A 26,498-nucleotide genomic window follows, 5' to 3' on the forward strand; every position below is an offset into this window, starting at 1 on the left:
GCTGCACATGACGAGGGCAATTGCACACGTATACATACCTGCATTCAGGGAGCAGACCTGCATGCACTTGGGGGAAATGAAGGCACACTCAAACCAGCCGTCGTTACCTTGGCTTAAGAGCAGGATGCTATTGATGACTGACTGCTTGCTCAAACTCCCTTCCCCACTTAAACCGTTCAGAGTGCTGTTGGAAAGCAATCCTGAAAGGCGCAGTACTTAGAGAGGAAACCTCTAATGCAATTCCATTGGGACGCTGTAGTCCCAGCAGTGCTCTCTGATTAAAGGAAATCAGTAGTCACATGCTGCTGCCTAGCTTTGTGTGTAGTGCAGAGAGCTCAGAGAGCCACCAGAGACTGCAGCTACATGAGTGAACTGTCCCTCCCAGGAATGATGTCTCCATCACTGAGGGCATCTTTAGAGGCTGACCCTGCGTACATAAGGTGAACAGATTAAGGACACTGAGCAACCTGGTAAAGCCACACTCATCACCACATACAGGAAACTGCCACACAGATCTCTGCAGGTGAGGACAGCTCCCTCCATTCCTTTTACAAGCCATGGAGACCTAGCAAAGGTTTTCAGAGCACAGTTCAACCTAGTCCAACCTGCATCTGGTCCGCTGAGCTGCCTTCGGGGCTTCACTGCCTACAAGGGAACCCATGATGGCTTTCCCAAAAAGAGGTTGCAGACAGCAACATTTTTAGAGATGTGTGCCACTCCAAATGACAAGGCGATGAATGCCTGCAACATGTGTGCAGAAAGAACTTGCAAGGAAGAATGGCATGGGTAAGGGACAAGAATAGAAAAGGGAAAATACAAACTGTGGAATGCACTTTTCAATGTGACTGCAGAATTAAAAGTGGGGACAAACATATGCAGTTGGTTAATTTAGAATTTCTCTTCTATTTATATATCTTTCGGAGTTGCCACAGGGATATAATGAGCCTGAATATGTAGGAAGGCAGCAGAAGGAAATGAAGTATATGCAGGAGTTAATTTCTCTCTATTTGTGTTCTTTCTCTACTTAGTGAACGTCTATATGGAAAAATTACTGATTTAACAGCTTCTCTTGAAATCCTTCCAGGTGAAAATGAATTTCTCTCCTGAAAAGTGTTTCCATAAATGACAGACTAAGTTTCTGCAAAAAAGTACCTTCTACTTAGTAGTGAAATACAGCATTTTCTAAGCTTTTAGCCCTGTAAATTTAATGCAATTTAAGATCCTATTTGTGAACTAAGCAGTGTGCTGCTTTATTGTGTTCTCACACCACCAGACAACTCACTGTGTCCAAAGCCCCAGCTGGAGTGTCACTGGAGTCATATGGGCATAGATTTGGCCACATGAGAGTAGAGTGATTAATAATTCTGTCTGTGCTGTGTGGAAGATAATTACAATCTTGTTTGGTTCCCCAGATCTAAAAGCTAGGCAGGTATTCTAACACATCTCACAATAATAATACCTGCTCTTAAGATTACCAAAATGTTTCCCCCTACAAATCCAGACTCCCCACCACTCATCAATGTCAAACTGTAGGCTGAAAGCAATTGGTAATACTCATTCTTTTCTTGAAATTGATTTTTTGTTTATTTTAATATAATAAAAGTAGATTAATTTGTACATTGAGCAGGTGGTTGGACCAGATGATGTCCTGATGTCCCTTTCAACCTAAATTATTTTGATTCTGTGAAAATGAGGTCAATTATTAAAAGCTGCCTTAGGCTATTACAGAAATTAAGTGGACTGTAGCCAACTTCAGTGTTTTGAAGCCGTAATTTGGATTCAACTGTCAACTGCAGTTTCAGAGTCAAAGATCTCCATTATGTCACTTTGGGAGAAGCTACCAAATCTGCTGAAACATAAACCATAAGCATTTGTAATGATATTGCCATCTATGAGGTCATTAATGGATATCACCTTATGCAGAGGGCTGTATTGGTTCCCACACATTCCTTGCTGTTCCACTCTTGGGTTCCCAATCTCCTTTTTTCCCCCCTTCTTATCTAGCACCCAGTCATCCAATCTCAATTTAGTGTCCTTCAGCTGCAACAGACAAAGAAGACACTGAGAATTCCGAGTGACTGAAAGCCCAGACAACTCATGTCAGCTGTAGAAATTCCTCTGTCGAAGCAAAGGACAGAATTGATGAAAAAAATCTACAAAATAACAAAACCTTTTGCATGATCCCTAGTTTTTCTGTAGACTCCACCACACTGCTAGCTCAACACAGATTGTCTTCTCCAAGGCCTCACTCAGATGTTAAGAAGATGACCCATTTCAAATCTTTTCAGTATTATGCTAAGCTTTAGCTTCCTTGTTACCATGCTAGACATCAACTCCTGCTCCCTAGGCCTAAGGAGTGGCTATCAATTCAAGCCCTCACCACTTAGCACAGCAGTTATCCCAACCTTTGCACTGCCACATCATAGACCACTTTATCCCATACCTAAAACCCAACCTATGCACCCTTAGGGCTTGTTGTAAATACTTCGGTCCAATGTAAGTTACAGCAGCCTACGGCACTGAGCCAGGAAATCCAACACAGAACAACTGCTGTCTGCTGGGATTATACTGATCCAGAAATGTGGAAGGTGGAGAATGATATTCAGAGCCCTTTGCTGCTGCCAAGTGCCAACCTAACACCTTTCAAACACTCTCCTGGCCCATGCAGACTCACTTGTGATGCAGAAGCAAATTGAAGCACTACCACCAAGGTCTAAAATATGGCCTTTGCACACATGTTTTATCTGTCCCTGTGCTGCATCAGCTACACTGCCTGAATTATCTCTGTTACTCACAGGCCTTCCTCGAGAAATGGGACATTCTTCCCAGGGAAAAATCATCCTTCACCACTGCCTTGAGGTCAGTGCTGCCTCTTTCCTGCTATAGAAGGTCACAAAGCCTCTTCCTGAAAAACAAGGCTCATGTAGGCATTTCAGCTGAGTCCTGTATTCCTGCAGGAAGGAGGCTGAGTGCACTTCCAATTGTCTGGCTAAAACATTGAGATTCAGCATGTCCTGCACTGTGGAAATCCAAACAGCACAATCTGGGCAAGAACTCAGGAAGGCCACTGTAAGTGGTGAGGAAGCTTCAGACCCTGACAGGTGTAGCCCAACCCCACCACCACCTACATGCACGGCTCCTGGAATGGGAGATGAGCATGCAGTGCCATTGGCACATCAGTAGTTCAAGTTTAGTACATTAGTGGCTCTAAACTGTTGGCCTGGCTGAAAACCAAGTTCATGTTCCAAGTCTGATCCTGCTGCTCGTCTTGTGTCTATATGAGGATCACAGAGCAAACAGTTTTACCTCCTAAGTTCAGGGGTCAGGCAGCCTTAATGTAAATCCTTTCTTAGGTTTAAACTCTTACAAGCCCCAACCACCTTTGTCTATGTCCCCTTCAGACTTCTTCTCTTCTGTGAAGTTATGCTGTTTGTACCACACAAAACTGGACTCTCAACTTCTCCTTGCCTGGAAGGGCTGAGTGGACTGGCAAACACATGGAGCATTCAGAATGCAGAAGCAAGGATTCAACAAATCTCCACAAGAGACAGCAGTACTTCATTTGGAAAAAAACAAAACAAAAACACAAACCAGATTATTTACAGTTTGAAAAGAAATTGAAAAAACTAATCCAGAGTCCAGAGGACACACAGGCAAACACACAAGAAAAAAAAAAATAAAAGGGTGTCACACTATGACACGAAATAACTCATAGAAGCAGGCTAGATGTAAAAGGAAAGAAAAAAAGAAGAAAAAGCAAACTTTATTTTCTGACTCCAGTGTATATACAATGGCAAAACTGACAGTGGATTGGAGGGTGAAAACTACCACCTCTCCAACCACACTGGTCAAACTAATAGTCAATCAATTCTCTCCACCCACAAAAAAGAAGGCAAACAATCATTATTTACATGAACATGTGTGAGAAAATTCAGGTGAAATATGTAAATATCAGAAGGCATTGAAACTTTTAGAAGAACTTTAAAACTCTCAACAGAACAGGTTGACAAAAAGGGTGTGTCCAATTCATTGGAAGTATTCCCCCTTGTCTAGTGGATTAAATACAGCAACATTTTGCTTTTAGGACACCTTGTGAAATTGGTTCAAAAACTGCCATCTCCCTTGCCTAGCTGATATCTTAGGGGTAATTCAGCACCAGCAATTTTTCAGGGCACTCCTCACACATCAACTCATTTTCAGAAATAACTTTTGGTAATCCCCTGACCATCCATTTTACTCTTGCAACATCCTGATTCTGGCCTCACAAGCAGCATATGGGGAGCCCCAAGTAGCCCATCAACTCTTACTGGGCAGCTTCAGAAGAGACAAAATACAGAACTTTATTACCATATTCAGTCCCACAATTCAAAACTATGAAATTATTATTATTCAATCAAATTTGGCTGTATACATCTGCACAGGCACATGGGGAAGAGCTCTGGGTAGACCTACGCACCAGCCAGTGATTAAGATTGCTGCACTTGCAGGGATTGCCAGGCTGGGAAGCCTTTTTTAGGAACCTGTGCCATCCTACAGCAGTTTGTAGTTTGATAGAAAGAGCAGAAGAAGAGGAGGAGACACCTGTTTCATGAGGGACTGACTTTCTGCTGAGCCTTTGTCGTCTCTCTGAATGGCCACGGTCACCTCAGCAGGAAAGCAAGACCCTTACCTTTTACCTGTAAGAGAGGTTACAAGTCTGTTAAAACTATTTGCTGAAGGGATTATTGCACTGACTCTTAGATGTGTAGATTTATGGATTTGATGAGTGGAAGTTCCCAAGTACAAAGTCTGTAAAGTCTTGTTGCAACATCAGAAAGGAAGAGACTACTTGAAAGGAGCAAAGAAGAAAGTGACAAGGAAAGAAACTAAGAATTCCTGCTAAGTAACATTAAGGGTTATGCTTGTAATCAAGCGTCCTAACATTAAAATCTAATTATAAGAAGCAAGACTCTGTTCCAAGCTGCTGAAAGGTGGATGCAGTCTTTGGTGAAAGATCCTGCTTTTCATTCGCATTTGCCTGTGGTGACTGTAAGAACTTTAGAGAAGCGCTAGCCCGGGCAGCAGTGCACTGGACTTTCACAGCGGCTTTGGCCTGCAGCAACAGCAGCCTTAGGAAGGCGGCGCCCGGCGGAGGGCCGCTCCCGAGGGGCTCTCCCGGCCCGTTCCCGCTCCCGCTCCCGTTCCCGTTCCCGTTCCCGCTCCCGCTCCCGTTCCCGCTTCCGTTCCCGTTCCCGTTCCCGTTCCCGCTCCCGCTCCCGCTCCCGCCCGCCGAGGGCGCCGTCCGCCGCCAGCCTGGGCGGAAGCCGCGGCTCGCCCGGCTCGGGGAGCGCCGTGGCGCATGCGCGCCGCCCGGCGGCCGGGGCGGAGCGCCGGGTGCAAGATGTCGGCGCAGGGGGACTGTGAGTTCCTGGTGAAGCGGGCCCGGGAGCTGGTGCCGGGGGACTTGTGGGCGGCCAAGGCCTGGCTCATCACGGCGCGGAGCCTCTACCCCGCCGACTTCAACATCCAAGTGAGCGCCGCCGCTGCCGCACTCGCTCGGTACCGGGGCCCCGCGCGGCCTCTCTGCGGCCGGTTGTGATTGACAGGCAGCTCGGCCAATGGGAGCGGGGAGGGGCGGGGCCGCCGGGTGCCGCGGTGGTGCGCGGTTAAAAAGCAAAAGAAAATCCTTTGCTGCTGCTGCTGCTGGTTAAAGTGCCTCTCCTCATTGGGGCTTTTGCGGCAGCCCGGGGCTTTGCATTGCATTTGACCGGGTTCAAGTCCTGGGCAAAGAGATCTTTGAATTCCAAGTTTTTAGTTCGTGCAGAAATTAAGGTAGCATATTCACAGAGCCATGGAACGTTCAGGGCTGGTTTAAAGATCATGTAATCCAACCCCGCTTCCGTGGGAAGGGACACCTACCACTAGACTGGGTTGCTCCAAGCTCCATCCAACCTGGGCTTGAACACTTCCAGAGATGGGGCACACATGGCTTCTCTGGACAGCCTGTTCCTGTGTCTCACCACTCTCACCCTAGAGAATTTCTTCATGATATATTATCTAAAGTTCCCTCTCTCAGTTTGTACCCATTACTGCAGTTGATGTCACTTGTCCTACCACTTCTTGATGAAGAGTCCTTCTCTGACTTCTCTGTTGGCCTTCTTTAGATACTAGAAGATCATTAGTGTTAATAATACAAAATACATTGTCAAGCAGAATTTTATGCTTAAATTAATGTGTGATTAAATATTCTAAATGCACCTTCTAATTTCTCCAGCAAATGTTGCAGTCCTTTAGTTTTCTTTTATGCAGACTGCTGTGGCAAATTGAGGGGAGTTTTTTAGAGTGGAGGGACTAATGTGATTGATAAATGTATTTGGGAAAGCTGATGTTCTGTTCTTGCATCCTGCAGTATGAGATGTACACTATCGAGAGGAATGCTGAAAGGACAGCATCTGCAGGCAGGCTGCTCTACGATATGTAAGTAATCAGAGCTGGAACTATATCTTTATTCCAGGCGCTCCATTCATGGAATCAATTTGGGAAAGACCTCTGTGGTGATTGAGTCCAGACTATGGCTAAACACCACCTTGTCAACCAGACCATGGCAGCAGGTGCCACATCCAGTCTTTCCTTAAGCACCTTGGGGAGGATGACTCCCCCCCCCCTCCCTGGGCAGCCTACTCCATTCTAATTACCCTTTCTGTGAAGAAATTCCTGCTAATGTCTAACCTAAACCTTCCCTGGTGCATCTTAAGGCTGTGTCCTCTTGTCCTGTCACTGGTTGCTTTGGAGAAGAGACTGACCCCCACCTGTCTACACCTCCTTTCAGGGACTTGTAGAGAGTGATAATGTCACTCTTGTGACTTCTTTTCTCCAGGCTAAACAAACGCAGCTCCCTCAGCCACTCCTCACAGGACTTGTGCTCCAGACCCTTCACCAGCTGCACTGCCCTTCTGTGGACAGAAAAATGTCAGGATTTCCAAAAATATAAACGTAGAGTTTTTTAAAGTCTGTGTGGATAAATTAAGCACAAAAGGTCTAATTAATTTACAATAAATTGTAAAAAGGAAGGTTTCATTTTCAATTTTGCCCAAACACATACTTTTATGAGAAGGTTTTGTCTTTGAGACAGATTTTGAGATCATTGTACATTCCTTACCTTAAACTTTGTTACAGGTTTGTGAATTTTCCAGACCAACCTGCTGTGTGGAGGGAGATCAGCGTTATTACATCAGCATTAAGGAATGACTCCCAGGACAAGCAGACACAGTTTTTAAGAGGTAAGGATTCTATCTTGAAGTAATCGAAGGATAAACCCTCTGATTATTTATCTAGTTTAGCAAGTAAATGTCAGGTTTTCTAACTTTGCCTGTGGACTGCAGGGCTTGTTTTTTTCCCCTCAGTTCAGTTGTACAGACTTCATTTGGTGTGTTAGGCTTAGGAAAACAAAGGGACATGACAAGCTGATTCTCATTGCTTTGTCTCTGATATGGGTAGGCTTACTCTGCCAAAACAAGAAGCACATAGAAGAGCAATTGAATAAGAAATAAGTGTAATGGGACTTAAAAATCATTGTCCCACAGATTGCAGAGAACAGTGTACGATTCTGAAAATGGGCTGAATTCTTGTTGATGTAGTGAGGGATATAAAAATGAATAGTGTTCAGAAGGGCTTGGCTGCTGGCAACCACAGGCAGTTTTGAAAACAGGATTTACACCTGACAAACTATAATCTGCTGTTTGAATACATGCTCCAGAAGCTCTAAGAATATTCCAGTTAAGAAAACATTTGATTTTTCATGGGGTGTATTTATTTTTTAGAGTGAAAACATAAAACATACAGGGAGAATATGTGAGTTTCTTTTTAGTGTCTCACTGGATGTTTAAATTGAAAAAAACCTACATTTTAGTAATGAAAGTATTAATTGTAGAAATAGAATGTAAGTAAAAAAATAAATTAACAATTTTGAGAAATCATATTGAAATGTCAAATACAGAAGTATTAGGATTTTGAATATTCCACTTATTAGCAGTCTTACTTGTCAAGTTCCTTACACTGAAATAAACACTATTACAGAGAAATATTTATTTGGTTTTCTCTTTTTTCAGGTATGTGTATTAAAAAGGAAATACCTTTTTGTTCAGCATAGCAAGGGTGATGTTGATGGTCTTTTATGCTTTGTCAGTCATCTTTACAATTCAGACACAACAAGTTAAATGTTTTCTTTTTTTTAAGGATTATTTGAGACCCTTCCTGGTCGGGTCCAGTGTGAAATGCTCCTGAAGGCAACAGAGCAGTGCTTTAACACATTAGAAAGGGCAGAAATGCTCCTTCTACTTCTGCGGCGTTTCCCAGAGACTGTGGTGCAACATGGGGTAAGAGGAGGGAAACTCACAGTAATTATTCAGGATATTGGCACTTAATTTTTTGAGTTTCTGCTGAAATGTATTTCCTTTGCCTTAATGAGAAGGTGAGTCTTTTTACTCATGTTTAATTGCAGCTAGTAGTTCAGAGTGCTGAATCTTGAGCTTACTACCAGGAAGGGATTGGGCAGAATACACATGGAAGCAAATAAAACAATAGTTTGTTTTGTAAATGAAAGAGTATCAGTCATATATCACTTTCACCTGTCTGTGCATGTCTTTACTGAAACAGTTCATGCACAGTTTTTCCATTGGTCCTGTTTTGCTATCTTCTGACATTGCTTTTCACCTGCTGTTGAGTGTGGATAGTTTAATTATATGTTTGGAGACTTGCACATGCTGTTGCCATAGAATTGTAACTGAATTACTGTTCAACCCCATTGAATTTAGTTTAAAAAGTTTCTAAAACCATTGGTCCAGTGTTTGATTGTCACCTCTGCTCACACAGGTAGGCCTTGGAGAAACATTATTAGATGCTGAAAGTATTGAAGACCAAGAATCTCCAGTGAATTGTTTTAGAAAATTATTTGGTAAGAAAATACTAATGTTCTTGTTTTCCTATGCAATGTTCTGAGGTCAGTAAATTTCTTTTATGATACTGGGATTAGAAAACTGCTTTAGTCAGAAGAGGCTTAGGCCATGTTAATCCAGGCTGGCCATATGGTACAAATTGGTCCTAGGGCCATTCATGTGAGGTTCTTTCTGGTGTATGGTCACTCAGAAATGAAGGCTCCCATTGCTGATTGAGAAACATTACGTAGGAAAAATAGAACAAAAAATCCCGCAAACCTAAAGGATTTTTCTGTATACTTTCTGTTTTAGTTTGTGATGTTCTTCCTCTGATAATTAACAACCCTGATGTACGACTTCCTGCCAGTTTGTTATATAAATATCTGAATAAAGCAGCAGAATTTTATATTAACTACGTAACTAGATCTACACAGACAGAAAGTCAATATCAAGGTAAGAATATCTTTACAAAATCAAGTTTTCTTAGAATGTCTCTTAATATCACTGATGTCCATAAATAAAAAATGCATTATTTTTATGTAATGTATCCCACAGACAACATTTAGTAGTATTTAGTGTTTCCTAGTTCTTTGATTCCAAAATACCAAAATGGTGCTTCAACTACTTAGTCATGATGCTTCAGCATATGAGAGGTGGGACAAAATGTCCAAAATGTCCTTATCCAGCCTATCAGCTCTCTTGTACAAAGAGGCAGAAATGCCTGCTGCTCCCTATTAGCCTTCTGTGTAAAGAACGGTTATCCTGAAAGCACAAACAGAATTTTTACATGTCTTCTTGAAAATGAATTAATTTGTTTGATTTCTTTATGAAGAGAAAAATGTGCTGGTGGTTTTCTAGGTTCACAAGATTCCTCTGATATTATGTCTCCGAGCAAGCGCAGCTCTCAGAAATATGTAATAGATGGTCTCACAGAGAAATCATCCCAGATTACAGATCCTTGGGAGAGGCTGTTTAAAATATTGTCCGTGGTGGGAATGAGGTGTGAGTGGCAAATGGATAAGGGAAGAAGGTAAGAAAGCTCTACTTTGCTGGGTATTTCCCCTCATGGAGAATTTGGCTTTTTGATTCTTAGTAAGAACAATTCCCACTGAAGAGCAAGTTTAACACAAGAAGTGTAAGTTCACAGCAGCTTTTCTTTCAAGACTGTACAATGTAAAGCAAAAATGGTGCTCTGGAGATCACTTTCAAATTAGTCTCTAAAATCAACTTTTGATCATGAAATCATGCATAAGCTCTCTAGTGCTGTGGGGTAACCTTCTCTATGTGCCACAGTAAAGAGAAACATGGTAAATGTTTTGTGAAATTTCACTAGCATGTATTTCCAGCCTCCACTGACTTGATCCTGGGGGATATCCTCAGCAGAAACATTGAGATTTTCATATTCATTATATATTCTTTTCTTTAGTTGCAGACTCTCTTTAACTTCCTGAATTCTTGCTATCTCTCTTCTCCTCAGAAGTTACGGTGACATTCTGCATCGAATGAAAGATCTCTGCAGATACATCAGTAACTTTGATAGTGAAGCCCACATTAAATACAAGAATCAAGTTGTGTATTCCACAATGTTGGTCTTCTTCAAAAATGCTTTTCAGTATGTCAGCAACATCCAGCCATCACTCTTTCAAGGTTAGTTTTCTATGTTTCAACTTCTGTAATGAGCCCTTCATGATTTCATTGCTAATATTATGAAGATATTTTCTTATTAGTCTTTTGAACATGTCATCTCACAAAGCAACATTTACATGTTGTTATAACTTGTTATAATTCTCCCAAGCCATTAATCTTACCAACAGTCGTTCATAACAAATGTGTATTGGACAGACCAAAGATCAATCTAGTTTAACATTTCAGCCTTGGCCAGTAGTAGTTGGTTGTCTAGCAAGGAGAAAAGTAACATACCAGATGTTATAGGAAACATCCTTAGGGTTAATTCCTACTCTTCCATGAGCATCATGTTTGTTTCATTTCTCCTCTGATTTTGTTTCTTTGAAGCTGACATTTTCCTGCTTTCCTTCAGTCAAAATAAGTGAAGATAGCATTGTATTGGGAACACACAAACTTGTAATTAAGTAAATAAAAGCTGAATAGGGAAAGCTTTCCTGACATTCATAAGCTTCCAACTTGTCTTTCTTTATATAGTTTAAGCATAATCTTTGAGGAATGTTTTGCACATGACTCCTAATTTGTAATTATTTGGGAAATGGAATGTTTAACATATGTGTGTTACCTGTGCGTTTTCCTACCCACTTGCATCTGCATTGAGGACATACTAGATTGCTTGGAGCACCTTGGATTGCTTTTTTTGGGATTGATTGGACTTTCCAGGGGTGACCCAGAAGCTGAGGAAAGTTTTTTTAAGCTCCATTTTGTTTTAGAACTTACTGAAGTAAACAGCATCACAAAGAGGAAATTTCAGCTCTTAATGATGTGATAGAAAATTCCTTGCAACAATAAAACAATTGTCACCATAGGTAATTAGTACTTATTAATACTACAATTATTGGTTCATGTTAAAATTACAGTTTTAATTCTGTGTGTTGTGAACATAAGTTTCATTACATTTTTCTGTATGGAGCAAATGGTGATTTGAGTAAGGAAGTAGTCAGTACGAATGATGGGTTTGGTTGATGATTACAGTGTGTTGGGTGATCAGTTGATCAGTGTCAGTAGATAGCTAAGCTCAGAGGACAAATGACTTGGTCACTGGTATGCAAAGAACATAGAGTCACTTTAACAAGTACAAGAACTAATTAACTAATGGATTGAGTTTTTTGTTCTGTCCAGAAGAAAGAAGGGTTATGCTGGGCAGGAGGATATTTCAGGTGTGCATGTAGTTTTAGCTGCTTGCTTCCAAGTTAAAGAAGAAAGGAAATAAAGAACTAGTGAAAATGTTGTTTTTTAAGTTGTACAATTGAGTATTTCAAAGCTAACATTTTCTGACTGAACCACCAGAAAAAGAATGTAGACTGAGATCAGAGAGTGCAGTTCCTTTGGTGCAACTTTTCTGATACCCTCTGTCATTTTCTGATACCAGGAGCTTATTTCCAAGACATCTTTTACTCATTTCTGCTTTAGCATTGAAATCCAGTGGTATTCAGTGCCTTTCATATCTTTTCTGTCATTACAGTTTTTCCTCCTTCTCTCTGGAGATCTTACTGTAGAAATGTAGAATCCTACATATTTTGGAACCATGGTTGTAGAGAAAAACGCTGTCTCCTCATCTGTGAGGATTAGATCTGTGACTCTTATGTGCATGGATTTGCAAGAGGCCTCTTGAGGGAAAACTTTTCAGTGCATTTCTCTTACATAATTTGTATCTACTTTGCTGGAGACTTGAGAAATGAATGAGGCAATTCACACCTCTCATAACTTTGAGGCTGCCTCCAGGCTTGGCAGGAGTTGCTGTTTGGGCTTATGCTTTTTGGGGTTTATTTATAACACTCTCTGCTAGAAAACAATTAAAAACTCTGTAAGCTTTGATTCTAGAGCTCAGACAGAAGAACACAACACTACTCTTTGTATGTCTGTGTAAATTTCGGTATGGTAAGAGGTCTGCAGCCCCAATCAAGTGTGACAGTGGATTTTCTTTTGTTTTAGGACTGGAGGTTTTGGAATAAAGACTGCAGTGCACTTCTGGTGCTGGGAGGAGAACACTTGTTTGGAAAGCAAAGCACTAGCTGGCATTAATTTAATTCAGTATGAGTAAAAGAAAAACCCAATTTTTTTTCTTCTTAGATATTAGAACTAGGTAGCTTTTGAGGTTCTAGTGGTGAAACTCTTCCAGCATCCCAGTTGTGGTACTTTGCATCCATGAGAAACAGATATGAATCTTCTGCATTATGTCTTAGCTCTATTTTCAGTTTTCGCACATGAGATTCTGACATAGTGGAATACATGATGGTACAGGAGAGGTGATTGCAATATGCTGTAGGTGCAATTTCAGTGGTGGTATTTATCAACCTGGTTATTCTGGTTGTATTTATTGTATTTGTTATTTACTGTATTTGTTAGGTAGAGCAAATTGGTTGTTTCTTCTGACAGGAGCTTCTGTTGTAGTGAACTCCTTGCACATCACTTTTGACTAGATAGGAAAAGCTTAATAGAAGTTTTTTTTTCTGTCAAGAGATGAAATGAATCATCTCCTAAACTCCCAGATTAGTTCTTTGCAGTTATGAATGAGACCTTAGCTTCATATATTTCTGCAAATAGAAGAAATGCACAAACTGAAAATACTTGTTTGCAGTACTGTCTTACCTGACAGAGATTTCAGAAGAACACAGATTAAAGGATTCCTTTTCCCTTTATATTTCTCTTTTACTGAGCTTTGCACATCTATATGCAGCTTGATTTTGCAGAGGAAAAAAATGGTTTTGGAAGGAAAACTTGTCTCACTAGGGATCACATATCAATGTTTGAGATTAAGAAGTATTGTTCCTATTTTATGTCTAATGAAACTTAAGCACTGGAGTGTGAAATAATAGGTACCAGATCCCGCTGAATATTCTGTGGCAACAGTGAAAGTAGAAATTGTTTTCTGTGTTTCAAAATGAGGCTTTTCTATTTTTTAGGAGTGAAGATGAGCTCTGGCAGTCTACTAAAGGTTTAATTCTGTTTACTAAAATCGGTGGGGGCAAAGCTGACACTGGGTGATCCTACTGGGGAAATCTTGTCATAAAATACACAAACTTCTTTGTGGGGTCTGTGCCTGTCAGCATATTGCTTTGGTTTCTCATGAGAAATATTTTGAGAGTATTGTTGTGCTTTGCCATATTTGTGGCTGTTAACTTCAGAGTCATTTGTGCTTCAGAGTTCATCTTTTGAATAATTGTACTTATTTAAACCAAATAATGCTCGATCAGAGAACACCTGCTACCTGAGTATATCTTGTGACTGCTCCAGAAGAAAGGGATTCAGAAATACTCTGAAGCTCTCAATCAGACTCTGATGATGTCTGGTAAATGCACTCTGACCTTCACTATATGGATGTGTGGAGGAAACCTTAGCTTTACCAGCATAGTTTAAGCAAATTAAGACTTAATTTAGGATTGTTTTCTGTAGCTTTATAGTAATTACTTGTGAAGGGAAAAAAAAAAAAAACAGCTTGCTGTAGGCATAAGACCGTTCAGATCAGTTTAGGGCAATTGTGAATTAATTTATCTTTAAATCCAGGTCCAAATGCTCCAAACCAAACTCCACTGGTTCTTCTCGAGGATGTACCCAACATCTATGGTGATACAGATATCGACCGTAACAAACACATACACAAAAAGAGGAAACTTGCTGAAGGAAGAGAAAAAACAATGGTAATTCTGTAAACTTTTTAATTCATAACAAGAATAGCATTGCTACTGGGATTTAGACAACAGTGGTTTTGACATAGATGTAAAAGACATATTTTTAGAGCTACCATGAATTATCTGTTTATGACCACAATTTTCAAGCATTTTTTCCTAAGGCCAGCAAGAATGAAACCAGTTTTGCAGCAGTTGCTGCAGACACATGTACTGCTGTGAATGCTTTAACATGAAGGAGCTCAGCAGAGGCTCTTAGAAAGGTACCTATAGCAGTCAGATATTCTACAAGTAAACTTCCAAAGTAATTGACTTTTCATGATAGTATATCTACTGCTTTAATGATAGAAAATCACTACTTTATAGAATTTCTCTCCTATAAAGAGAACACAAGGATTTCCTTTGCTTTCTGCCACTGTAGGCTTAAATAGAGTTATAAAGTGTGAAGTGTGTATGTACTTCAACAGATAATCTGGCTGAAGCTCGGTGGTATGCCATGTTTAACAGAATAAGTTGATTTGGGATACTGATCATCACACTGTGCCACTGAGTTCTTGGTAGCAAAGCAGATGGATCTAACCTTAATACAAGCTAAGTGAAAAATCACTTAAAGCCACTTAAACTAGGACCGTGGTACCTCTATACATAATTGTTTTCTTGTGTTCAGTGGAACTGCTATGACTTTAGAGTCCTCTGAAGTTAAGAAGTTCATCTTTGTGTTTATACTAACTTCTAAGCAGAGCTCAGATGACGAGGATCCTTCTGGGAAGGCAAGAAGTCGCCATATTACAGTAAATAAGGCTGATCTTGCAAACTCCATTGAAGTATTAGAGAGTTTCAAACTGGCAAGAGAGAGCTGGGAGCTGCTTTATTCTCTGGAATCACTTGACAAAGGTAAGGTAACTGCATTTAGAACTGCATTTAAAACAAAATAATTGCATCTTTATTGCTCTGCTTAGAAATCACTTCTTTATTGTTAAAATTGAATTTCTGCCATTATGAATCCTTAAAATTGAAATGGCTTTGGGTCCTGAGTACTTCTGATAGAAGTTCCAGTAAGAATCTTTATCAGTTGTTGCTTTTCTGAATATTTTGTTCTTGTAATGCATTTCATTCTTGATGCATCTTTGCTTATTCACCCCTACTTCTCTTGGAGCAGTTGGTCAGTAGTAGGGCTGATAGTGCTCAGTGAGGATGTTCTGCTAATGGCTGCTTTAGTTCATGATTAAGAACATGTGTTTTTACTGTGTCTCCCTTTCTGAGAATAATGGGTGTGATAATTTTGAAAAAAAATTATCTTCTAAAAAGCAGGTGAACAGGACCACCAGCTGCTTTTAGGTTTGTTGGACACATGAAGAGAAGTGTAATCAAAAAATGTGTATAGAAAGAGAGTATCCTATGTGTGAAGGATTTCATCCTTTTATTGTTTTGGTATCATTTTTTCCGTTCTTAAATTCAGCTTATATATATATTATTGATGTTTAACCCAAAGCTGTGAAATGTTTCATATTCTCCTTTGCTTTTTCTTCTCTAATCATGTAACACAGAGTTCACCAGAATTTGTTTGTCATGGAAGACAGAAACTTGGCTTTGGTTAAGAATCTTTCTTACGGACATGATCATCTACCAGGTAAAAAAAAACTATTGTATAAACTAGGAAAAACACCACCATTATGTTATATTTCCTTCTAGTGAATAGCAAGTTACTTCTTTCTTGTAAATAGTAATTCTCATTAGCCAGCTTGACTGCTTATAGTATCTACTGGTTTTATGCCTTTATCCCTTTCCGGGGATAGAACTCCACTGTTTGTACCACAAGCTTGGTGCCCTGCTTTGAATGGTTCTGTCCCAGTAGCTGTTGAGTCCAGCTAATTTTGGCATGTGTAAAAACATCTATATTGGTGTTTTGACAGTGTATGTATACATAGTGTTGTGAAAGATAAATGCATTTTATTAGTCTATGAGTGCATTATATTGGAACACAATCAAGAGAGAAGAATTTTCAAACAGTGAAAGGTTTTAACATATGTCAGTTAACATCTGTACTTCTCCACAAAAATTAGGCTGGCTATGCTCATTCCGATACCATCTACAGAAGAAAGTTTGTTCTTTATTTTTTCTTTGTGAGTCTTTTATTTTTGCTCTACTTGTGCCTGAACAAGGGCTACTTCAAACTTTTATAGTCTATATAAAGTAATGATTAATTCAAGAATATAATTATTTGATTCAGTCACAAATATGATTTTGTTAACTGGCTTTTTCAAGCAGAGTTTTGTTTGTCTTCTGACTGCCTTGTAAATGATTGACCCACACACAGTCTTGTACACAACTCATCAATGGAGATTATTAGTTTAGGTTAAAAATTTGAAGGCTTGTTACTTGGACACACTCCATTTTGAAAGCTTCCTGTATGAGAATTTTTACTCTCTCTCTACCTATTTTATAGAAAAGACCCTAACATGTTGTTTTTATTATTCTTTTTCAAAGGGACAATACAAAAAAGCAATTAGCAGCCTACATCACTTAGCAGCTCTTCAGGGCTCTCATTCTCCCCAGCAAATTACAGGACAAGGATCTTTAGAAAATCAGAGAGCACTAATCCAGTTAGCATCGTGCCACTTTGCCCTTGGAGAATACCGGGTACGTACAGCATTGCACACCCTGGGCCTTCATCAGCTGGCCCTGTGGTTCCCATTTCTCTTTTTCCTTAGAATATTCCTGTGAGCCTGCTTTCAGCAGGATATCAAACATAAGCCAGGGTCTACTGAAAGATCTGTGCTTTACTGGGAGAATTATACTCTGTGCCACATTAACTGACCGTCCATTAGCAGCTCTTTATATATGTGTATAGTCTTTTTGATAGTGAAGATTTGGGAGGTTAGTTAAGTTTTTTCATGGCTACATGTGTTTGACTTGTCTGTAAATGTAGGCTTAATTTGAATTCCTTAGCTTTACTGAATTAGTTCCTTAGATTGAGGGGGATTTCTTTTAGATACTGGCTTCATGTGGCAGACGAAATAAAAAGCAAAGGAACTTCTGTGATCATCTTACGATAGAGTTAGTTATTAGCTGATGATATAAGAGACACCAGAACAATATTGTCTGGCCTGACCTCTGAACTTGCTCTAGTTTTACAATAGATATTTTATGTTTTTAGTATTGCAGGAGTGCATGGTGGTCTGAGGTCAGTCAGAGTCAGCACTGACAATAAAGGCTCTGTCTCTTAGGGTCTAACATCATCCTAGTACTGCTGGACAAGTGTTTTTGTTCCTTTCACTGTAATACTTTTTCAGTGGAAACATGATCATATATTCCCACAAACTCCTTGCTAGGAAATAGCATTGAAAATCCATTGAAATTCTGTCATGCTGTCAGATTGCTATTTTCCTTTCTATTTTTACCATGAACAGAATAAGTTTTACAAAACTATTTTAAGAATTCATTTAAAAACTTAATTCTTCAAAACAAAATAATTTTTGATTGCAGTTATATCGGTCTTACCCTCTTGAAATGAAGAATGTCAATACAATTTTTTCACTATTAAAATGATGTATGTAGGTTCTCAGAGGTTATTTAGTGACAGCTAAATCTTTTTACTTAGCCAGGCTGTACTGTATATTAAGTAAACTCAAGTTCTAGCAAAGAATTTTGTGATTGTTTTGTCCTTCTGTGGTGTCTGAAATTTTTTATCATTATTAACATATATGAATATTTAAGAACTGTAATTTAAATTTAGCATTATAATGTCCCTTCTTTTACAGCAAACGTGTGAAAAAGTGCTTGACCTCATGTGCTGTATTTTACTTCCAATACAAGAAGGAAGTAAAGTACAAGAGGAGCAACCTAAAGTCAAGTCAAAATTCAGGAAAGGTATGGAGTTGCTATTACCCTAAACTCAGTGTTAGCTGAATTTTAGTTAATGTGTTCTGGTTGAGTATATAATTATTCTCATTTTGTAGTATGAAAAGGGAGGAAGTTTTTTATTCCCTGTTGGTTTTGTATTGAGGTTTTCTTGCTTGTACCTTTTAAAGTATATTGGTGGCAAAGTCCTACCAGGAGAAAAGAGAAGTGAAGAAGAAAAATTTAAATGTTTCACTTCACATTCTGCATCAGTCATAATTTACATTTAAAGCTTTCCTCCCTGCCTGGGATGTGGTAATTTTGGACTTGTTTTGCTCCATCTCAATTTCTTTCAACCTACCTGTTGTGAGACCCCTAAAGAACTGCTCTGTTGCAGGGTCTGATTTGAAGCTTTGGCCATGTACCAGTAGAGCTATCATGCCTTACTGCCTTCATCTGTTGTTAGCTTGTTTCAAGGTAAGATAGCTCCAAGGTAATTGGAACTTCCTTGTCGTTAAGGCCTAGTTTATGTATCCTGAAACTGCATGGCTGTGTCCCAGGGCTGTGTCTCAGTCCTTCTTACCTAAATGGGTTAGGGGAGGGTCTTCATTTGGAGAGGGGAGTGGAGTTTTGATGGAGGAGGGTTTGTTTTCATTTTTTTTTCTCTATTTGTTTTGGTTTTGAGCAGAGAAGACAGAACAGATCTCAAAATTTTTGTCTCTGTTCAGACTTCTCTTACAAGTCAGTGGAGAGGATTTGGTATTTTAGCTGGAAATTTCCAACCTACTTTAAAAATGTATTTCATTCTGCTTTAATATATACTTTTAAAAAACTTCTGTATTTGCACAGGTCTAGGTGAGATAAATCCTATGTGTTTTTGAAAGCAACATATATTTCCTGATTGTCTGAATGTAATTTTTCTCCCTGAAGCTTAGAGCTTTCACAGACAACAGAGATGATATGGCACTGGGCCACGTAGTTGTTCTGCTTCAGCATGAGTGGCCGAGGGGTGAGAACTTGTTCCTGAAAGCCATCAACAAAATCTGCCAGCAAGGAAACTTCCAGTATGAGAATTTTTTCAACTATGTCACAAGTATCCTTTCTCTAACCAAGAATGTCTTTCACATCTTGTGCTGTGGTGTTGAAAAAGGTGTTAGTTTCCACAGTAGCTCTCTCTCTGAAATATATTCTGTATTAATTTTCATTCCAAGAAAACCTCTTGTAGTAGGCTCAGTACACAATGGACTGTAAATATGCCTCCTGTGCCCTGGCACTTGAGAGTACCCTTAAGTACACTGCCATTGCATTTCCATTCAGGAAAACCACAGGAGCTCAGGCTCCTCATGTGAGTGATAGCAATCTTTTCATTAAGAAATACAGGGCATTATGTACAAGGCTGCTAACAAAAAAGATAAGGTGGCACCTGTGCTGCAGAGCTGAATGATTTTGGCTCTTGTTTGTGAAATGCTTTCTGTGGGTAACATGTTTGGGTTGAGTAAGATAATGAGCTATGTCAAAGATCATACAAAGCACATCTGATTTATCTATTCAGATATCTACATAAATTTTGATCATCATACACACAAATGGACAGTTTCATGTTTAACCTAAATAGACATCCAGCCATGGGCCTCAGGAAGCAAGGGGGGGTCTAACTCCTATCTGAGACAACTAAATAAACTGTGGTGTTAAAGGAAAGAGCCCACACAAAACAAGCAGCTAAATAAGAGATCAAAATAGAAAACTAAAAAGGGTGATAATGTGCCACCGTGGTGGCACCTGCTTCAGATGTAGCCTCAGTTTGCACTGCTTTCATAATCTGGAGTACAGGAAAAGGAAGTGAAACCCAGGGAATTTTGCGATCAGCCTTCTTTACCTCTGACTACATATGAAGAAAAAAAGAAAGGAAACTAACGGATGTGTTCTTCACTTATAAAAGCCATTTCTCATCCATTTGTGGAGGATTAGGAATACATGCTGTGATCTTCTCTATCACTTTTAATAATGAGGTACTTCAATAGCTTTTCAGTTTGACTCAGCTATGTGGCTTCAGATGTGAGGCATAAGAAAGAATGTTCTCAATCATTGTTTCCCTACTCAAATCTTTAACGTTTTCTTCAGATATTGATATGTTGGAGGAATTTGCTTATTTAAGAACACAGGAAGGAGGGAAAATTCATCTGGAACTGCTGCCAAATCAAGCAATGTTGATCAAGTAAGGATAAAAAAGCATTTACTGTTTTCTTTGGCAAAAAAAAAAAGGGAGTATATTCTGGTTGTCTTTGCTTTCATGTTATCTTCTGGATACTTTGTCATGTCTTTGAGCTTAAATTTAAGGAGTTCAAACAAGGCCATGAGTTTCTTTTTCTGACTCCTGCTGATCTATGTATTCTTTTGGGGGGGCTCTTCAGCTTTAATTCCTGCTTTTACAGGACTTTATTTCTGAGTGTGGCGTTTGCTTTAGAGTGATTGATATTGAAGTGATTAGTTGTGCTCTTTCAAGTAGACACTTGCACTTTGCAGGAATTCTTCAAATAATTAGGCATGAGTGCAAGGTGTTGTTACTAATTTTGCTGAAGAGTAATGCTGAGCAAAAAGCACGATTTTGCTTATTTTTGCAAACAAAATCCATGAAAGTCCACTGAATGATGAAAAACTTAAGTAAAAATATAAATTAAATTATATTCCAGCTACACTCCAGTAACCTGTTAGAATCAGCAGGTCATCTTATTCTGCTTAGTTTATTACAAGATGCTGAAGTAAATTAATAATTTGGATTAACTTCCTGGGTGTTCTTACTTGTTCAGTCTTGATTCAAAACAATCTGCTGCAGGGTTTTAGTGGCATAATGTTTTGGAGTATCTTGGTTGTTTATGAGAACTTGTAGTATTTTGCTTCCTAAAAGGGGGATTGCTTAAAGTTTGTTGACTACTTAGGGTCAGTGTATGCTTGCTATTCACTAACCAGAAATGGGCTGAAATTTTCAAAATGGGAGTCTAACATGAGACAACAGGATCCAGATTTTAACAAGTAAATAGATTTTCCAGAGATCTAGGTGATCAACACAAAAATGAGATACTAGTTGTAATTAAAGGAAAAGTAGAAATTCAAATGCTTAATTATGTGACGGAGAATTTTCTCTTTTAAGCTCTAGATTTTCAAACTTTTACCCTTGCCATATCTCACTGCTTGTAACCAGCTGTATGAAAACAAGCTTCAGGACTTGCTGCACCACACAGGGTGTTAAGTAATAAGCTTTGCCAGCAAGAGGGCTTAGCACTGAAGACTCCATCTGGTAACTTTTACCTGTTGTCTCCATTTCATTGCAGTAGTTCAGTGCTGTTTCTCTTGGCTCCGTTTGACTGGCGTGGCCACAGTTACTTTCTGTTCTGACCCCCCCAGTCAGGAAGGAGGTAGGGAGAAGTGTTGCTAGCAGGACAGAATCCCTCTTTGACCTTCTTTTGATCAGTGATGTTTCCTCAATGACGGAAGGGCTTGTAGAAGTCCATTTCTTTGTGCTCACTGGGCCAAAACAGTCAAATATCCTGTCCAGCTGGAAAAGCTGTGCACAGCATCTTTCATGTGGCTGTGTAGGGCTGGAAGCACTTCACCAGAGAGCTGAAGGAAGGGACAGTTGAGGGCATAAGCCACTGGTTGGAGATGATGTCTATTCCCCTGGTACCGCAGGTATTTTTTCAGCTGGGCTGGTGTGAAGCCCAGGGCTGGTGTCACCCACCAGTGCTGACCTGGTTAGCTCACAGCCTCCTCTAGCTGGGGTTTTTGGTAAAGTGTGCCAGTGTAGCCCTGTTTCCTGGGACAATGGTTGGTAGGTTCAGTATCTGCAGACTGCTTACATCTTTCAAAACTATCACCAGTTCTGGTTGGGTGAGCTGCTGCACCATCCTCCCATGAATTAGCAGGGACAGCTCAGATGCTGTTGATTCATGCTGACAAAGACTCTGAGTTCAACACAACAAGCCAAAGATAAAGCAGTTGTTCCTTTGTCTGATCTTTTCTGTGCATAAATGTAGTAATCCTGCATCTTAATGGATGGGAAATGTATTGCAGATACTATGTATCTTTTACAAGGACTGCTTTTTGTTTGATGATTTACAGGGTATTTTCTCCCCAGGTGAATTCCTCATTCTTCTTCCAGTACTTTTTTCTAAGTACTTTATACTTCATAGGAAATTATATTCATTTTTCTGAACTCCGTAAAGCAAACTGCAGTGTGCTTTTACAAAAGATGAAGTAAGATCTTGGTAGTCTGCAGACTTATAATTAGGTTCTGCAAAATATTTCCCTTTGCTTGCATCCACTGTGGTAATGAGATGGTCCATGGTTTTGATTTTAACTGGTAATACAGCCAGCTCATTCTGTTTGTGGTGGTAACAAGATTTGTTTTATGAGCTTTGAATCCAGCACCATTGAGTGCTTTTAAACTCCCTTCTAGAAAAGCCAAGTTTAACAGTTTTCTGATATTCATATCAGTAGGGGCAGTTTAGTTAGTGAGGCTAAAGAGGAGAAGAGCACTATGCATGAAATTGCTGCTTAATATCTTGCTCCTCTTTTTGATAAATCTTACTCTAATTAATCTCATTGTAGCCTCCCTAATGGCCTAAAACTTGATCCGAAAGCTGTGTCCTTATTTTTACTCATATTCCCATCACATCTCTCCTTGGTGTCAGAAGTGAAACAAAGTATCTTGAAAGTGTAATTTTTACTCTGTGAACATGTGTATGCTTAGTTCTGACTGCAGATCTTGCAAATAGAAATGAAGACACAATTGCACAGAATTGCTTTTGCAAACATCTGCCACTCTGGGACCAATAACATCTTGCTGGTCCTTTGTATTTTCTGTTTCCCCTGTTCGTTTTTGCAAATGCTGGACTTACTCATGCCAAGAACTCTCGAAAAATTATCTCATTTGATGGAATAATTGTTTTAGCTATTTTATTTCAGGTTATTGTAGCTGTATTAGAGCTGTATTTGACTTTTATAAGCTTCGTATTTATCAATAAACCATAGCTGCTAAGCCAAATGCCCACCTGTGAGATCTGTAGGTAGGCACCTAACTCAGAATTACAGGAATCTAACTGCGAGTTTTGCTTCTCTGCTCCCTTCATAGCATCAGTGGGGGTGCACTCAATACTCAGGTGCCTATTAAGATTTAGGTGACATTATAAGAGACTTAGATTAAGAAGCTAAATCTCTCTCCTATATACCAAATTTCTCCTTTCTCTTCTCCTTAAGTGGGGTATTGCTCTAGACTGAATCTCTAAGGTTCTTGTATCTTGTTCTAGATAGTACATAGAGATAAAAATTTCATTTCCTGAAGAAGACAAACTGTCTTTCAGCTGAGACAGCTTTTGGTGGTTAGTTCCTGTGACCCTGGTCATAAATAGGAGCTTGCTCTGAGCAGGCATTTGTGCTCTGGCATTGTACCATGCTCTAAGAGCTGATTTTATATGCAGTTAGAATTTGTAAAGGTGGAAGAGTCCATCTGTGGGCTAATGAAAAGATACTTGGCCAACCTTTGACAAATACTGCCATGTACTCAACCTGGCCGATACCCGCTGTGCATGCACTCAGCTTGGGCTCAGCAGTCAATCCTTTAGCTCCAAGGTGTGGGCTCTCCCACTTTGCTGACATGCTCTTGCCAGTATTGGAGGGAAGCTGTGGTATCTGCAGTGCTCCTCTGATTAAATCTTTTCTGACTGACATGCTTCCTTGGAAGAGCTGTGACAGTTCATCGTAGTACAACTGTGTATTGGTTTTGCACCTGCTGCTGTCCTTTCTCCTGGTGTAACTGTCCAAAAATATGTGTATATATTTAGACCACAAATGTAGAACAGCCTTGCAGTGAAATCTGGGGATATTTGCATGTTTGATGCTGTTAAGAGTCCTGCACCCCTTTGGCTGCTCGGTGGTCATACTGCTGTGTGAGCTCACCCTAGTTTTGTTACTCCTTTTTTGGAGAGTTGTTTTGCACCAGAGGGGGAGTTGGTGTGTGGGTGTTTGAATGCTGCTATTTGCTGTTTTTTAAAGGACCTCTAGCCCTCCCATGGGGTTACTGCAGCAGGAATTCATACCTGTGCTACAGCCCAGCATACAGACTGCTGACAGGTACCAAGTGGAAAAACCCTGCTCATAGTGTGCTGTGTTTTGTCAACATGTTTTACTGCCCATGGTTTTCAGCAATTTGTTACTCAATATTTATCTTTTTTTTTAATTTCTTCATTTGTGCCTACATTGCCTGGCAAACCATGTTGTTCTATAATGACATTTATTTTTCTTTTTCCCATAAGTTGCCAGTATCTGTGTCCTGTCAATTTAGTAATCACTATTGAATTTAAACAATAATGTAGAAATCCTCAAAAGTTTTACTGTTGTTCCATCATATATTAGCAAGAGCATAACCCTTATTTTCAAGATACTGGTTCCTGGATCCATTTGCAGAAACTTTTCTTCATTTAGTTTGTTCTGAATTCTGTTTTGTGTTTTCCAGCTGTAATAGAACTCTCATCTTCTAAAGTGCTGCTGGCTTGCTCAGTAGCTGTAGGTTGCATATTCTTCTTCAGGCTGTAACTGACCATAGCACTCAGCTGCCAGCAATGCTTAAGACAATAAAGACTGAAAACAGGACTTATCCCATAGCCTCTGAATATTTTCAGTGCAGGTTTGCTTTACTTAGCATAGCTCACCAAGAAATTGCCCAGTAGGCTTTGCCTTTTTCATGTGTTGCAAAGGTCTCTACTGTTTGGCAGAGAAGTCTCTTGTCAAATGCTGGACTTCTTTATTTACACAAAAGTTGTGTGGTATTGTTGGTGAATGTAATTCTGTTTCCCTTCCTTGTTCCCAGCATCTCTGGATGGGCACAGATGCCCTCACCCTTTATTTTTTATTTTCTTTCTGTCTTTCAGTGGGCTTGCTGGGTTCAGACCAGCTCTTCCCTTCTTACCCATGACTCAGGACTCATCTCAGCATTAGCATTATGCTTTTCTCTCTAAATTAATTTATGCTGGTTCCTTCAGTCGTGTTAAGGTTCTCGTTTCAGGGCATGTCTTTTTCTCTCCTTCCCAAGCAGGGCTTGCAGGTAGCTGTTACAAAGTCTTGATCTTACTTACCCAATTCTGGACCAGTGCAAGTAAAGTGCTTTGGTGCTGCAGAACATTGTTTTAAGGACAAGATTTAGGTGTTGAGGCCAGTGTAAGGACAAAGAACTGTTCATAAAAATGGCCTTTAACAGGCCAATATCCCATAAGTTTCCCCCAGCCAGCACTGCTTTACCTTGCTCAGTAGCTGGACCTTTGTTCTGTTTCAAAATAAGTCCTGAACTTGTGCTCAGAATAAATGTAACCCCTTGCCTGATGTCTAGTATCTTTATAAGAGGTGGCTTCTGCTGATGCAGCCTGGCTTGATTTGGGTTTTGTGCTCACTGTGCCCTCCACTAGTCACAGCATTATCAGTGTGATTATAAAGCATTATAAAGCTCCTTCCTGCACTTTGATATTGGTAGAAGATGCCCTCTGCTCTTTATGGTGGCACCTGTGCTCCACCTTGAACTTGAAAGCAAGTTCACCTTTTATCTTTCACTCTTCTTTCAACCCCAACCATATATAGAGGTGATTACAGGGAAGAAGTGGCCTGGGCAGCAAAAGCAGAGAGGGAAAAAAAAAAATCCTTTCCCTAAGCAAAGAGAACTCTCTGCTTACTGGGTTAAGAGAATGGATTTTCCTGTTATTCAGAAGATTGACATTATTTCCCCCTTCAGCAGTCACAGTCAAAGCAGTGAGAACATATATTTTTTTGCAGCTTCTAACTGTTGAAAGACTTGTAACCTATTAAACATGATTTTTAAAAAATAGCATAGCACAGGCTCTTTGACTCTCATTAAATAAACTCAGATATGGACCATAAATATATAGTAAGTGGCACACAGTACCTTTTAAAAGACTGTCGTTCACAAGATAATCATGATTTGATTTTGTCTGTCTCTCTCTCCTTCATGGCTTAAGGCACCACACAGTTACCCGGGGTATAACTAAAGGAGTGAAGGAAGATTTCCGCCTGGCCATGGAGCGCCAGGTCTCACGCTGTGGGGAAAATCTCATGGTGGTCTTGCATAGGTTCTGCATTAATGAGAAAATACTGCTGCTGCAGACTCTTGCTTGAATGGACTGGATCCTGATGCAGTGTCTTTTATGGAGAGAAGGGAAGGCTCTTGGCATGAACAAGCAGCATAGCAGTGGAAAGTCTCTTGTTCAGAGGGTCAAGAAGTTCCCTGTAAGTTACAGGTTCTGCATTGCTTGATACCTTATGTGAGTAGATCAAACTTTATAAATAAAATGTTGTTTAAGAAGTTTTTGTAATATTCTATTTGTTTTTGGGTTTTTTTTCCATAGCATTATACTAAGGTGTGTGTCATAGTTTT

General features: G+C 39.8%; 2 protein-coding genes across 5 annotated transcripts in view; one reads left to right on the forward strand and one right to left on the reverse strand.

Annotated features, from left to right (window-relative positions):
- CSGALNACT1 (chondroitin sulfate N-acetylgalactosaminyltransferase 1) overlaps window positions 1-5,332 on the reverse strand; it is a 47,283-nt gene extending 41,951 nt beyond the window's left edge. Inside the window, exon 1 of the mRNA XM_085578931.1 lies at window positions 39-5,332. The gene's annotated coding sequence lies outside the window, so the exon portion shown is untranslated. The remainder of the gene's footprint in view (window positions 1-38) is intronic.
- INTS10 (integrator complex subunit 10) lies at window positions 5,324-26,426 on the forward strand. 4 transcript variants are annotated; one of them, XM_021532625.4, is made up of 18 exons: window positions 5,324-5,509; window positions 6,389-6,456; window positions 7,156-7,259; window positions 8,215-8,354; window positions 8,851-8,932; window positions 9,225-9,365; window positions 9,771-9,942; window positions 10,390-10,559; window positions 14,103-14,236; window positions 14,962-15,118; window positions 15,772-15,854; window positions 16,712-16,864; window positions 17,986-18,094; window positions 18,462-18,541; window positions 18,995-19,157; window positions 20,186-20,279; window positions 24,113-24,190; window positions 26,083-26,426. In XM_021532625.4, exons 1-18 carry the CDS (start codon window positions 5,339-5,341, stop codon window positions 26,237-26,239), a joined length of 2,256 nt encoding a protein of 751 aa, XP_021388300.4. In that variant the 5' UTR covers window positions 5,324-5,338; the 3' UTR covers window positions 26,240-26,426. The 4 variants fall into 4 exon arrangements, with proteins under 4 accessions (XP_021388300.4, XP_021388301.2, XP_021388302.1 ...); XM_021532626.3 differs by having other exon boundaries at window positions 14,965-15,118; XM_021532627.4 differs by lacking the exon at window positions 24,113-24,190 and having other exon boundaries at window positions 5,359-5,509.
- The last annotated feature ends 72 nt before the right edge of the window (window positions 26,427-26,498 follow it).

Source organism: Lonchura striata, chromosome 4 (assembly GCF_050655825.1).
Source record: "Lonchura striata isolate lonStrDom1 chromosome 4, ASM5065582v1, whole genome shotgun sequence".
NCBI lineage: Eukaryota > Metazoa > Chordata > Aves > Passeriformes > Estrildidae > Lonchura > Lonchura striata.

Excerpts from the sequence above, each read along its gene's own strand:
- INTS10 (XM_021532625.4), top strand. The coding sequence starts at position 5,339 with ATGCGCGCCGCCCGGCGGCCGGGGCGGAGCGCCGGGTGCAAGATGTCG. Across the intron at positions 9,366-9,770 it reads GACAGAAAGTCAATATCAAG|GTTCACAAGATTCCTCTGAT; the intron begins GTAAGAATATCT and ends GTGGTTTTCTAG. Across the intron at positions 15,855-16,711 it reads CGGACATGATCATCTACCAG|GGACAATACAAAAAAGCAAT; the intron begins GTAAAAAAAAAC and ends TCTTTTTCAAAG.